This window comes from Carya illinoinensis, chromosome 2 (assembly GCF_018687715.1).
Source record: "Carya illinoinensis cultivar Pawnee chromosome 2, C.illinoinensisPawnee_v1, whole genome shotgun sequence".
Taxonomy (NCBI): Eukaryota; Viridiplantae; Streptophyta; class Magnoliopsida; order Fagales; family Juglandaceae; genus Carya; species Carya illinoinensis.
The window spans coordinates 4,089,235-4,102,070 of record NC_056753.1 but is presented as its reverse complement, the minus strand read 5'-3'; the positions used below and the strand labels follow the sequence as shown (position 1 = coordinate 4,102,070).

Genomic DNA, 12,836 nt, shown 5'->3' with positions numbered 1-12,836 from the left:
CAAGGGGCTGAGATTTCTTATCCCTTTTTAACATGCATGGTTCAAGCTCTTTTAACAACAATAAACAAAATTTCAGCGTTTATTTCTTTCATTTGTGGTATTGATGTTCAACCTATCAGTACTAGAGATGTTTTATCATTTTTCAATTGACTTTTCTACATAAAATAAATCGGGGACTTTTTACTAAGGGGTGTGGCCCCAAAAGATTATTTGTACCTATAATATGTTGAATCTTAAACCTTGGAGGGAGTGATATCCCAAGACCAAGACATTCACCATTTGGGCCAACTCCTTGGATCTTTTTTCAATGACTTGTGCGCAAATATATTAGCAATACCACACGGGGTTTTAACCACAGTCCGGGATGAAAAAAAAGGAACATCAAAGAAAATATGCTATGCAAATTCATGGAAATCTGATTTATGGCAGAACCCTTTACTTATATTGAACCACCCAAACACGAAGGCTTTTGAAAATTAAATATTAACAGACATATTGGCAAAACTGTTCCAAGTGCTTTAGGAAAAAAGTTACATTATAAAATTGGAAGGGCATGAGACTTGCCCCTATTTTGATGCCTGATGCATAACTAGAGAAAACTTTGTGGGGCTGCTAGCTTCTTGGGTAATGAAGATCCATTGTCCTTAAAAGACAATTAGTTGTTTACCAACATATGGTGCAGAAAAATTCTCATGTCAAAACAAAAGCCTTAGCAGCGGCAAAATAATGTAGATTTGTGTCATTTACACGTGCAGCTGCCTCCCATCCAAAAGTTACTATCACTGCCTGACCATATTTCAAAAGAACAGTAACAAAGTAGACGATCAGCAATTTTTGTCACTTTTCCATTAAACTTCATGATAAATTATCAGCAGCACGGAATCTCGCTTTGGTGTCTCATTATGTCATGAAAGCAGAGAGACAAGAGAGACAAACTCCAGTGTAATCCGACCCTTGGACCTTGTGTTGATGACAAAGTGTTCAGGATATTTCCTTAGCAACATAAGCAAGCCGTACCATGGTTTCCCCTTGGATTCAGGACCAGGCCAATCCTCAGATGTGAGATATCTTCTTACTCGACTATGATGCCAGACATTAGCATACTTATCCAACAACTGAACAATATAACAATAGGGTAAGGAATACTCTGAACAAAACCAGATGTGTGTGTGTGTGGATGGATTCGAACACCCAATTCAACACCAATACTCACCATCAATCAATGGAAGGAAAACAAACTAATAAAGGGCAGCCGTAAAAATAAACAATGAACTGTAGATTAGTAAAGAGAATAAACAGAACACACAAGTTTTGTTTTTCTCCAAAAGTGCACCACAAAGCCCCCACCAGGGTTACTAGCCCTGATGCCCGTGCTACAGAACATGTAAGGTTATGATAAAAGAGTCACTAGTAAGGCTGTAAATGAGCTGAGCTGTTCATGAACAACTCAGGCTCAGCTCGTATAAGTACACTGGGAGTATATATTAGATGCAGCTAATAAGATTAAGAAAATGATCAAGAAAATCCTGAGAGCAAAAGCTAGAAAGGCATAGGACGGTTTCCATCCAATGATAGTGAGTTGAAAAGGAAAGCCTTAAGGTCTTTCCAGGGTCCTTTTCTACTATTTTCAAAAGATCGGTAATTTCTTTCCATGGAACTCTGGAGACTGTTCAAACCCCAACATGTCTTTTACCCAGTTAAACCTTGAATCCGTGTAAAGCACCCACATCACAAGCTTAGTTAATATTAGGCAAACTTGGTAAATATTTGGCGAGTTTAGTTAATATTAGAGGAGCCTTGTTCTAATAGGGGTACCATTTTGTTCCCCCTGAGAATCAAAACTTTTTTTTGATAAGTAATAAGAAAATTTATTAATATGCGTAGTCCAGGTACACTGGAAGTATACCCCATGAGAATCAAAACTTTCTAGGAACTGTTAAAATCCAAGCCTATTGTTGCAAAACACTTGAGAATCTGGGATGCCTATGAGTCAAACCACCCTATAAAACCATCTGATCGTCAGACACCTAAATTTCCGCCTTAAATAATGAACATTAATAAGGTAGTACCCAAGTACTCAGATTTGGCAGCCAAACCTATAACAACAGTCAGATATGATGAAAAGTAAGCCCACCCTTCAGACCAGGTAATCAAATCATAAAATCTGAACGTTGCAGGAATTACTCCATGATGTGAGAGCTGCAGGCATGAAAAATACAGGAAAATATTTTGCATTGTTCTTGTAGTGTCTTGCAGAGGAAAATACACAAGGTAGCACTGTTTAAAAGATGCAAGACATGGGTTTCAAGAGTGCATCGTCTGTTTGCACTTTTCATTTCTGGAAAAGTATTACTAAAACCTCAGCTCATACAAAAAGCATAATTGCATTATACTAATCTTTGACAACCTAACAAGTATGAATCACTTCTCCAGCACAACTTCTTAAAGCAAATTTATAGGAATGCTACCCATCAGGGTGCAGTAGTCAAAGGAACCAGAGTGTACAGACATCCTGGGTTCGATTATGTACTAGGAGTTCCTCTAGATTACCTGATACACGGTTCTAGCAACTGTGTATCAGGGTTCACTCCTAAATGGTGGGTCCAAACAGCCTTGCCTTGATGAGGTTCCACATCATTGAAAAAAATAGAAGAATGTTATCTTCCATACCTAACCCTTTGCAAGAGGCATACCGCCTAAAACGGAGGTGCAGAGAAGGGTTCAATTTTCAAAATGAACTCTAGAGACAAAGCAAGCATACATCTGAAGAAGAATGTTATGTCAGCTTCTTATAAAAAAATGATGTAATGTCAGCTTAAAACCAGAACATTGCTCTACTGCAAGTGCCTCAATAAGTTTTCCACCACCACACCAATGAACAACTTTATAAGACACTTAGTGGAACCTGAAGCCAGAAGCATGTAAATCAGTTTATATTATAACTGACTCTAGATAGGTATCAGGCCTTCAATAAACTTAAAAGGTTATTTCAGTTACTCAGCCAGTTTATCAAAACCCAACGTACAGGCCATAAATGCCTTCGGCACTTCATGCAAAAGAAGTTGGAAGGTACGACCATATCCAAGACCCTAACCCAGGATATCGAGTTGTGACTTTATACAAGCAAGAATTAACAGAGAAAGGTTGGAAAAAACTGACCACTGTGTGAAGTTTCTCCATAGGCATCCATTCTCCAGGACCACAAATATCTGAGAGCGCAGTAGCTACTGTTGATACCACATCCTTTTCTTCCAACTGCAAAAGTTGATGATTGTCAGCATCTCGATCAACCCTTAATCTTCCCTCTGCTTTCTTCTCTGGAGGAATTGGAGACAACCCATACCAATAAAAGAGTATTAGGTAGGCACATGTTGCATCAAAACATATGCATCCATTTGGAATTAATAAGTGAAACAAAGACAAGAGATGAACGATCAAAGCAACTATGTGATAATTCAACTTGAGAAGGCAAGATGTAAAAAACTTTCGGATCATTTTCAAGTTAAATAGTGCATACAAAAAGATCTAATCCCCAAACAAACTGAATCAACATATATAATAGGCCTTACCTTATTTTAAACTAAGAAGATTTGTTAATACTTCTCAGATTCTGTGATAAGAAGAGTGTCAGACAGTTCTATGTACTACAGCTGAAAATAACCGGCTATAAGTCCTAGCCAAAATTATCAGCATGATGACCAGGAGTTCAGGAGAGGTTGAGACAAACAAAAAATCAGGCTCGCATTAAGTTGGTTAGACACTGAGAACCAATCCTTCTTGTCCAAGATCAAAACAGCCTATGATAAGAAAGAATAACATAAAAAATGGCCTCAAGACCTGATTCGGTTGATAATGGCAGAGTACACTTAAATTAATGAATGGTAACAATGTAATCCACCGAACAAGAGAACATAAGGAAACCCTAATCATGAAAACCTTTTTTCTTTATCAGTAAATGAAAATTTTATTGATGAAATTGAAACTCATAACCCAAGTACACAGGATATATACAAGAGAAACACCTACGCATTAGTGACTATTGATACAAGAAATTCATGGATCCTAATCTTGAAAACCTTAGTGAAGAGAACATATGAGAACTTCTGAATGGTAAGTCCTAATCAAGAGTTCTTAATGATATTTTTTATAAATAAACCTTAATCGGGAGTTCTTAATGATATTATTCAATTTCATATTCTATATGCTATTAACAAAACATGCATTCTGTATGATTATTGACGAGTATGTATAAATAGCCCATCTATGTTTAGCATAGTAATTCAAAGTATTGATCAATACCAAAAGTCACCTCACATATGTCTAATAGACAAGGCTAAATGTGGATGGCCTAGCCAATCATGTGGAGACAGCCAGGCTGTTCAAACTTTGGCCACACGATGCCCCATATTGAGTGAATATATGTTGTAAATAGGATCCCACATTGCTTGTATGGAAGAAGTTCTTGCTCTTTGTAATTATTCTAGGGGGCTACAATTGTACCATTGACTATTTCTTTTGGAGTATGACACATATACGGCTTGGACCTCTCTTTGGGAATTACAAATGGTATTAGAGCCAATCCAAACTAAAAGTGTGGGACTTGAGCCATGCCAGCTATTATAATCGTATGGCATGAGTACATCAGGAATTTAGAGAGAGAGAGAGAGGGGGGAGGGGGGGGGAGGGGAGAAAAGCATCGGAACAAATCAGCTCCACTACCGGTGCTAACGGATGCCACCAAGAAGGATGGAATGCTAACAAATTCTCAAAAGGTTAATCAATCCAATGCCATTCCTTGCAGATAATTAGGTGCCGTTAAAAGGTGATTAAAGCGCCAGAAAGTCGGAGTTGAGGACTACCCTAAATTCCTCCTGCTTCATGTTATTGTGCGAGAGAAAATTTCTGTATTGATTTGTAATGAATGTAACTTTGAGACTGAACATGCTTTATGACACCATAGTTTTTTTTTTATAAGTAATGAACTTTATTGAAATGAATGAAACTAGGCGGAGCCCATGTACACAGAAAGTATACAAGATGAGACACATAATTACATTCTAGAAAGCTGAAAAGAAAACAAAAACTCATGAACACTCTCTCCCTTTAATACAATAGCAGAAAAACACTGAATAAAATAAGACAAAGAAATTCCAGATATCACCCACTGCTCTTTCCCTGTTGTTACCTTTCCGTCCATAAACACCACAATAAGCACAATGGTATCATCCTCCATGCTGCATCCAGTTGAGAGCTATTCTGATTTCCGTTCCAGCAGGCTAAAACCTCCACCACCCTCTTAGGCAAAACCCAACTCAGCCCAGCTCTACAAAGAATACCAACCCATAACTCCCTGGCCACCTCACAATGAAGAAAAAGATGATCAATTGATTCACCATCCTTCTTACACATGAAGCACCACTCCATAATAATTTTTTTTTTTTTGATAGGTCACTCCATAATAATCATACAACGCTTTCACAGAATATCAATTGCCAAAATCTTCCCTAATGCAGCAGTCCAAGTAAAAAAGGCAACTTTAGACAGCACACAAACCTTCCAAATACTCTTCCACGAAAAAAAAAACCATGCTGTTGGGCAGACAACACCTTATAAAATGATTTAACAGAATTTATTGCTCCCTGAGTGTTTCTACAGCAAGAGATCTCTCCCATTTGCACCTATCTTTACAGAATACAAAAAAGTCAAAAATCCTGCAATCTCATCAAGTTCCCAACCCTGGGCATTTCTAGTGAAAATAATATTCCAATGTACAGCCCCATTGACACGACACAACACCTCTGAAACAGCAACCTGCTGGTTACCAAACAAGCTGAAAACTACCAGAAAAACAGCATTAAGAGGTCTCTCACAACGCCACTCATCAAACCAGAACCGGATTCTATCACCGACTCCAACCTCAAACTTGATATGTTTTTAAGAAATGTTCCACCCCTTTCTAATATATTTCCAAAGGCAAACACCATAAGACCCCCTACCCTCCTTAGAACACCATCTCCCCCACTCACACCCATATTTCCGATCAATCACCTCTCTCCATAAAGAATCTCCTTCCTTTTGATATCTTCACAACCACTTCCCCAATAATGCCTAATTAAAAAACAAAATTCAAATCCTGCACCCCCAAGCCACCATTCACAATTGGAAAAATCACCCTTTGCGAATTCACAAGAAATTTATTTCACCCCCCCCAGCCCCCCCCCAAAAAAAAAAACCACCACATAAAAAATCTCTAAACAATTTTTCAATCCGATTAGCCACTCCCACTGGTAATGGAAATAAAGAAAGATAATATATGGAAAGATTGGATAGGGTGCTTTTGACAAGAGTTACCCTCCCCCCTTTTGACAAGTAAAGCCACTTCCAACCCGACAATCTTTTCTCAACCTTCTCTATAACCCCATCCCAAATCCTCCTTGCTTTAAAGGACTCCCTCGAGGGAAGCCCAAGATTTTAGCGGAAGAGAAGCAACTTTACAACCCAACAAATCCGCAAGAAAGTTGACATTCCTCACCTCATCCACCGGAACTAATTCTGACTTTCCCAAGTTCACCTTGAGACCCGATAACAGCTTCAAAACACAACAGAACAACTCTTAAAGCTTGAATATGACAAGCATCAGCATCACAAAAAATAAGAGTATCATCCGCAAAAAGTATGTGAGAAATAGAAATAACACCATTACTATTGTTTCCCACCGAGAAGCCACCTTGAAGCACCCCCCCCCCCCCCCCCCCCCCCAAAAAAAAAAAAGCAGCCTCCACCATTCATAACAATGACAAAAAGAAAAGGAGATAACGGATTCCCTTGTCTCAAACCCCGCAAAAACTTCAAAAAAAACCACAAGAGATACCATTCACTAAAACAGAAAACCGGGCAATTGTAACGCAATGTTTAATCCATCCACACCACCTATCTCCAAATTCACACCTTCTAAGCATATAGAAAAGTAAATCCCAGCATACATGGTCATATGCATTTTCCATGTCCAGCTTACAAAGAACCCCCAGCATATTGTCCCTCATACAGCTGTCCAAACACTCGTTCGCAATCAAAACTGAATCCAAAATTTGCCTACCCTGAACGAAAGCATTTTGAGGCTTAGAAATGATTTTATCCATCACCAAACTCATACAGTTTGCTAACATCTTTGAAATAATTTTATAAATTCCTCCTACTAGACTAATAGGATGGAAATCTTTCAACTCATAGGCACCAACAATCTTTGGAATGAGTGCAATAAATATAGCATTTAAGGATTTTTCAAACTTAAAACCAGCATGAAAATCAATATAAATCTGCATCAATTCATCCTTCACTATATCCCAACACACTTGAAAAAACCCCATAGAAAAACCATCCAGACCCAGAGCTTTATCTTTACACATACCTCTCACCACCTGGTGCACCTCCTCTTCATCAAATGGCCTTTCCAACCAGCTTACTGCATCAGAATTTAGTTGATCAAAGCTCAAACCATCAAGATTGGGTCACCACTCAGCAGTTTCAGCAAGAAGCTCTTCGTAAAACTTCACTGTGATCTTGAATCTCTTCGGTTGTTTGTAACATGTTAGAGCCCGAGTGGAGGACTTCAATGGCATTATTACACCTATGTGAATTAGCCATCTTGTGAAAAAATTTAGTACATTTATCCCCCTCCTTCAGCCACAGCACCCTAGAATTTTGCCTCCAAGAAATTTCTTCCATCGATAAAACCTTCTCAATTTCAGCCACAACCTCATTTTTCCTTAAGAAGGTATCCTCATTATTAACCCCATCCTCCAAAGCATGCAACTCATCCCAAAGAAGATTTTTCTGCACTTCCATTTGTCTAAAGACTTCATCATTCCACTTCTTCAAATCAGATTTAAGAGCTTTTAATTTTCCAGCCACAATAAAACTAGGAGAACCAAAAAAAGAATAAGAGGACCACCAACTCCTAACCTTCTCCACAAATCCATCAACTTCAAGCCACATATTCTCAAATTTGAAATAGCGCTTACCCCCATGAATGCCTCCAAAATCAAGCAAAATAGGAAAATGGTCAGAACAAACACGAGACAGCCTCTTCTGACAGAGGTTTGGGTAATGTGACTCCCAAGAAGAATTAACTAAAAGTCTATCCAACCTTGACCACCCTCTACTGTTTGACCAAGTATAAGATCCCCATACTAAAGGGAGATCCACAAGATTCAACTCAAAAATCAGTTCCGAGAAATCCTCCATAGAACCTGTTGACACTGTAGCCCCCCCTCTCTCACTAGGAAACCAAACAATATTAAAATCACCACACCAACACCAAGGTAAATCCCATAAAGAATACAAACCTGCCAATTCCTCCCACAAAAAGCATCTATCACGATCTAAGTTAGACCCATAAACTCCCGCGCAAGCCCACCGCCACCCATCCTCAATATTCTTGAAAGAAACCACCACTAAGTAATTCCCAATGCACTCCTCTACCAACTCCACCATTCTCTTATCCCACATCAACAACACACCTCCAGAAACACCCAAAGAAGCTAAATAACACCACCCCACAAACAATGAATAATATGTTTATCAATAAAACACAGCTTCGTTTCTTGAAGACAAACAATGTCAACTTTCCAACTTCAAAGAAGAGATCTAATACGAAGACATTTGTTAACATCGTTGATCCCCCTTACATTCCAAGAAAGGATTTTAGGCTTCATTGGAAGACAAAGACCCCTGCCTTTCAACCTTATCCCTCCCCTGCTTCCCTCCTCAAAATCATAATTGATGGAACTTTTTAAATGCTTCAGCTCCCTGTTCCTTTTCACCACTGACTTCACAGCAGTGGATCTACCAGCTTCAATAGCAACAAGAAGAGCCTTGAACTGCTCTTCATATCCAACACATGGAATTCCCAAACACTCATGTAATTCTTCAATATTTTTGAACACCCAATCCGAAGATAAAAATGGAATTTTGTTTCGGAGGAATAGAACATAAAGGAACAGGACTGCCAATGTCATCCTTATCACCCTCAGCCTCTCTAACCACCATTTGTAAGGACCCATCCCGCTGCACAAACTTAGAAGAACTAGCCAACTGCTGGACTTCCTTCGAAGCCACTATAGAATCATCAAAATCTCCCACGAGACCCCCAACCATTTCTAGATGCCGAATTCCCTCCTCTGATAGAAGCTTCTCAGAACACAAAGAACCAATAACCCTCAAAGGGGCAATAGAATTCAAAGGAATTAACAATTCTTCCTGATTTATAGAACCCCATCCTGTTTCTCTTCCAACTCCCTCCTTCCATATCTTCCGCATGGAAAAACTCATCATTTCCTTCATCCCAAACCTCCAAACCACCCGCAACAGAACCCTAATCGGAGACTCACCAAAAGGGTCACCTGAGGCCAGCGAACAAGCATGTTCAGCAACCATTTCCATCGAAGCAAGAGGTGGCGCCGTCGTGCTTGAAGAAGCCAAACCTGAGACGCCCGATATGCCGATATTAGACTTAACCCTCCAAACCCGTCTCGGGCTTTGGCAAAATCCAGCCCATCCACCACAATCTTACCCTTATCTCTACCGGCCCCCTCAAAATCCAGCCCATTATCTGACCCAATAAGGCCCATCCATGAATCCTCATCAAAATTACACCTAGAAGCCATTGGGCCTAGCCCCACCTTAACCCAACTCAGTAAAAGGTCCACATTCGATTTCATTACCATCAAAGCCTCATACATAGCCTTCAACAGTAAATCCTTCCCATCTCCTGACAAACCATCTATGGAATTCGAACCATCGCTTTTAAGAAGATGGACAGACTTCTGCACTTGCTCTCCCAACATCGAAAACTGCTCACCAGTCTTACCTCTGACCACCTTACTCCCCTCCATACACGGCAGCGACTTCTTCACAACCTTAGCAAATGTTCCCTTACTACCCTCATCAACAACTGAAAGGGATGCAACCTTCACGGGAACTCTGTTTTTTGCATGCTGAACAGAGGAATAAGGGACAACTTCTCTCAAAAAATCTCCAAACCTCCTCCACCCCTCCCTTCAAACCTTCTAGAACAACAATGAAACACCTTCTTCTATCATGACCAAACTCCAATATAGACAAAAACCTGCCATGTCTATTTACACCTCTTTGAACAACCAACACTCGATTCCCTATCCTACGAGTTTTAAAAAGCTCATTAGACCCAACAGACACTCTACCATCTCCCACAGCACAAGCTAACCAGACCACAGAATCAACAATAATGGATATGAATTTAGTGACCTCCAACTGCACTCAATAATCCTCCACCAACGAGCATTCTCTTTTCTGAACTCAAAAAACTTCTGATCAATGCATAACTTCCGATAAGAACCCATCACACAAAACAAACCAAAAACACCCCAGAAAGCTAACAGAACAAACTAAGAAAGAGATAAAAGAGAAGAAAAAAAACGAAGCAAGAAAAAGAAGTCAAAAATAATAGAATCAAGGATCATCTCCGGTGAGAAGCGCCAGAGATGGAAGATGGAAGGTCATGGAGAGAGAGAGAGAGATTTCACCCTAATATTCATTTTTTCAGTCAATCAAGAAACCAGTGACATTGACACTACAGATAATCAAGAAAGCAACAAAACGTGTGAGATTTATCATCTAGAGATTATCATAAATCCTGAAAAGAATTGCAACATTTAACCAACATGGTAATTTACATGTAGAAAATGCCAGGCAAGGGAATTTAAAATCAACAACCGCAGGCATTTCCATCCAAAACCCTTCAATGTATGTACAGGCGAAACATATCAAAGATATCCGCGTACACAAAATATTACCACCCACACCCCCATAATGAACAGCACGATCCCTTTCTTATAAACAAAATCCTAGAAAGGCGGCACTAACAATAATATCAACGGTGTTGTGTTGGATCTATGGAACAGCAAGGTTCTTGCTGACCCTGCACTCAAGTACCTACTCCTACGAACGATAAGAATATACTTGGATAAATGTTTTTAAATTTAAAAAAAGAAAAAAAAAAAACCGTGAGCTGAAAACATAAACTTGGTTCATAATCCGTCAAAACCACATCTTCCAAAAAGTACAAAAGCAAATAGGAAAATACCAGCTAATCAAAAACATATCCAAGAGGAAAGGGAAAAGAAGCCCAAACCAACTAAACCATAATAATAACGTGATGAAAAATTATCCCAAAACTCCGGCCAAGCCGGTCTTACCGCCCGAACCACCAGCGCTGAAGCCGTACCCCTCAAACCCTTCTCTCCTCAACTTCTTGCCACTTCCGGCACCACCACCAATCTCATCCTCATCATCGTACTCCTCCTCGTAGAAGTCCCTCCCTCTCCCCTTCTTTACGGCAGGCGCCACTGTGGGCCCCGCCAGATGAAAATTCCCGTAGTGCGCAGCAGAGGCCACGGTCCCGGCCGCCGCGCCTAAGAAATGCCTGTGACCGACAGGCCCACCAAGGATGCTTCGCACGGGCAGGAGGAAGTAGAACTCCTTGTCCCCGATCTGAAGGAGGTCCTGGGAGTCGAGCTTGACAGGGGGGTTTCCAGGGAGGTGGAGGACGCCCTCGACAAAGCAGCCATTCTTTCCAAGGACCTCCAGGGCGAAGCGGCGGCGGGCAAAGTCGTAGAAGATGCGGGCGTGGTGGCGTGAGATGTTCATGCCACCGCCGAGGCTGGAAAGGTCGACGTCAACGGTCGATTTCTTGGAGTTGCGGCCGAGGATGATAGAGTAAGTCTGCATGTAGTACTCGAAGTCTTCGCCTTGGAGCTTCGCGAACCCAGCCTCCACATCGCCTCCCGTCGCCCCCATTGTTTGCCGTGTCTGCCTATGCCGCTCGGATTCGTACAAAAGCAATCGACCAAACAAATATCGAAAGGAAAGGAAAAATTCGCCCCGTTATAAAGCACACCCCGCACACATCAGCCTTTGTAAAATGTCTATTTTACCCTCATCTAAAACTCAGAATTCCTTTCTCCCTTGCTGCTCATCCAAAATTATCCCCTTTCTCCTAAGGCTCCCCCCACGGAAATACATAATCATGGACTGATAGAAGATTTATAAACCTGGGTGTTTGAACTCTGCAAGTAATTTTATCTCGTCTTTGATATCAGTTAGGGCCGAAAGGATTTCTTGAGCTTTATCTCGATCATCCCAGAAAGAGCTATCAGTATCAGCTGCCTTCAACTCCAAATCTGCAAATTCCTGTTCTAATTGCTGCAGACCAGCAGAGCCCCTAATCTCTTCAACACGTTATGAGGTGGGAGGAGGGAATGAAAATCTGCCAGCAATACCAGATAATAAATAACATCTTCAACAAGTCCATTTTAGCCTGGGTTTCAGAGAAAGCAGAACAAAACTTTGTCTTTTAAAGAGAATAAAATGCACGCACCCAAGGTCTGCATATCAATTGTCCTAAATCATGATTCATGCTTGACACCAATCACTCCAAAATTATCGAACCTCTTATGTTCTTAAACTAACGGTGGTAAACTGTAAACCAAGGTGAGCAAGAGAGCATAAATTTTCAGAGGGCCGGGCGAAATGCACTTCGCCTTAGCACGGTTGTTTCACAGAAGAGCACCGAGAATCTGTTTTAACTTTTGAGAGAGAGAGAGAGAGAGAGAGAGAGAGAGAGAGAAGAACAAAAGTTTTATTTTTTATTTTTTTATTAATATAAGAGCTCTGTCAAAAATAAATTCACACACTACATATTATATTCTTTTTATTTTTTAAATTTTTTTAGATTTATTCTTTTTAAACTAATTAAATTCTTTTATTCATTATCCATATATCAAATATTTAGTAAAAAA

The 12,836-nt window shown here is 40.1% G+C and overlaps 1 protein-coding gene across 1 annotated transcript; it reads right to left on the bottom strand.

Moving 5' to 3' along the window:
* Positions 1 to 404: 404 nt before the first annotated feature.
* LOC122297712 (FHA domain-containing protein FHA2) lies at positions 405 to 12,628 on the bottom strand. Its single transcript, XM_043107859.1, has 4 exons — positions 12,416 to 12,628; positions 11,235 to 12,304; positions 3,160 to 3,317; positions 405 to 1,115 (listed from the first exon to the last, which is right to left on the bottom strand). The coding sequence occupies exons 2-4, from the start codon at positions 11,833 to 11,835 to the stop codon at positions 906 to 908; spliced, it is 969 nt and encodes a 322-aa protein (XP_042963793.1). The 5' UTR covers positions 11,836 to 12,304; positions 12,416 to 12,628; the 3' UTR covers positions 405 to 905.
* Between the last annotated feature and the right edge of the window lie 208 nt (positions 12,629 to 12,836).

Excerpts from the sequence above, each read along its gene's own strand:
- LOC122297712 (XM_043107859.1), bottom strand. The coding sequence starts at position 11,835 with ATGGGGGCGACGGGAGGCGATGTGGAGGCTGGGTTCGCGAAGCTCCAA. Across the intron at positions 3,318-11,234 it reads CAGCGCTGGTGGTTCGGGCG|AGAAGAAAGCAGAGGGAAGA; the intron begins GTAAGACCGGCT and ends CAATTCCTCCAG. Across the intron at positions 1,116-3,159 it reads TGGAGAAACTTCACACAGTG|TTGTTGGATAAGTATGCTAA; the intron begins GTCAGTTTTTTC and ends TATATTGTTCAG.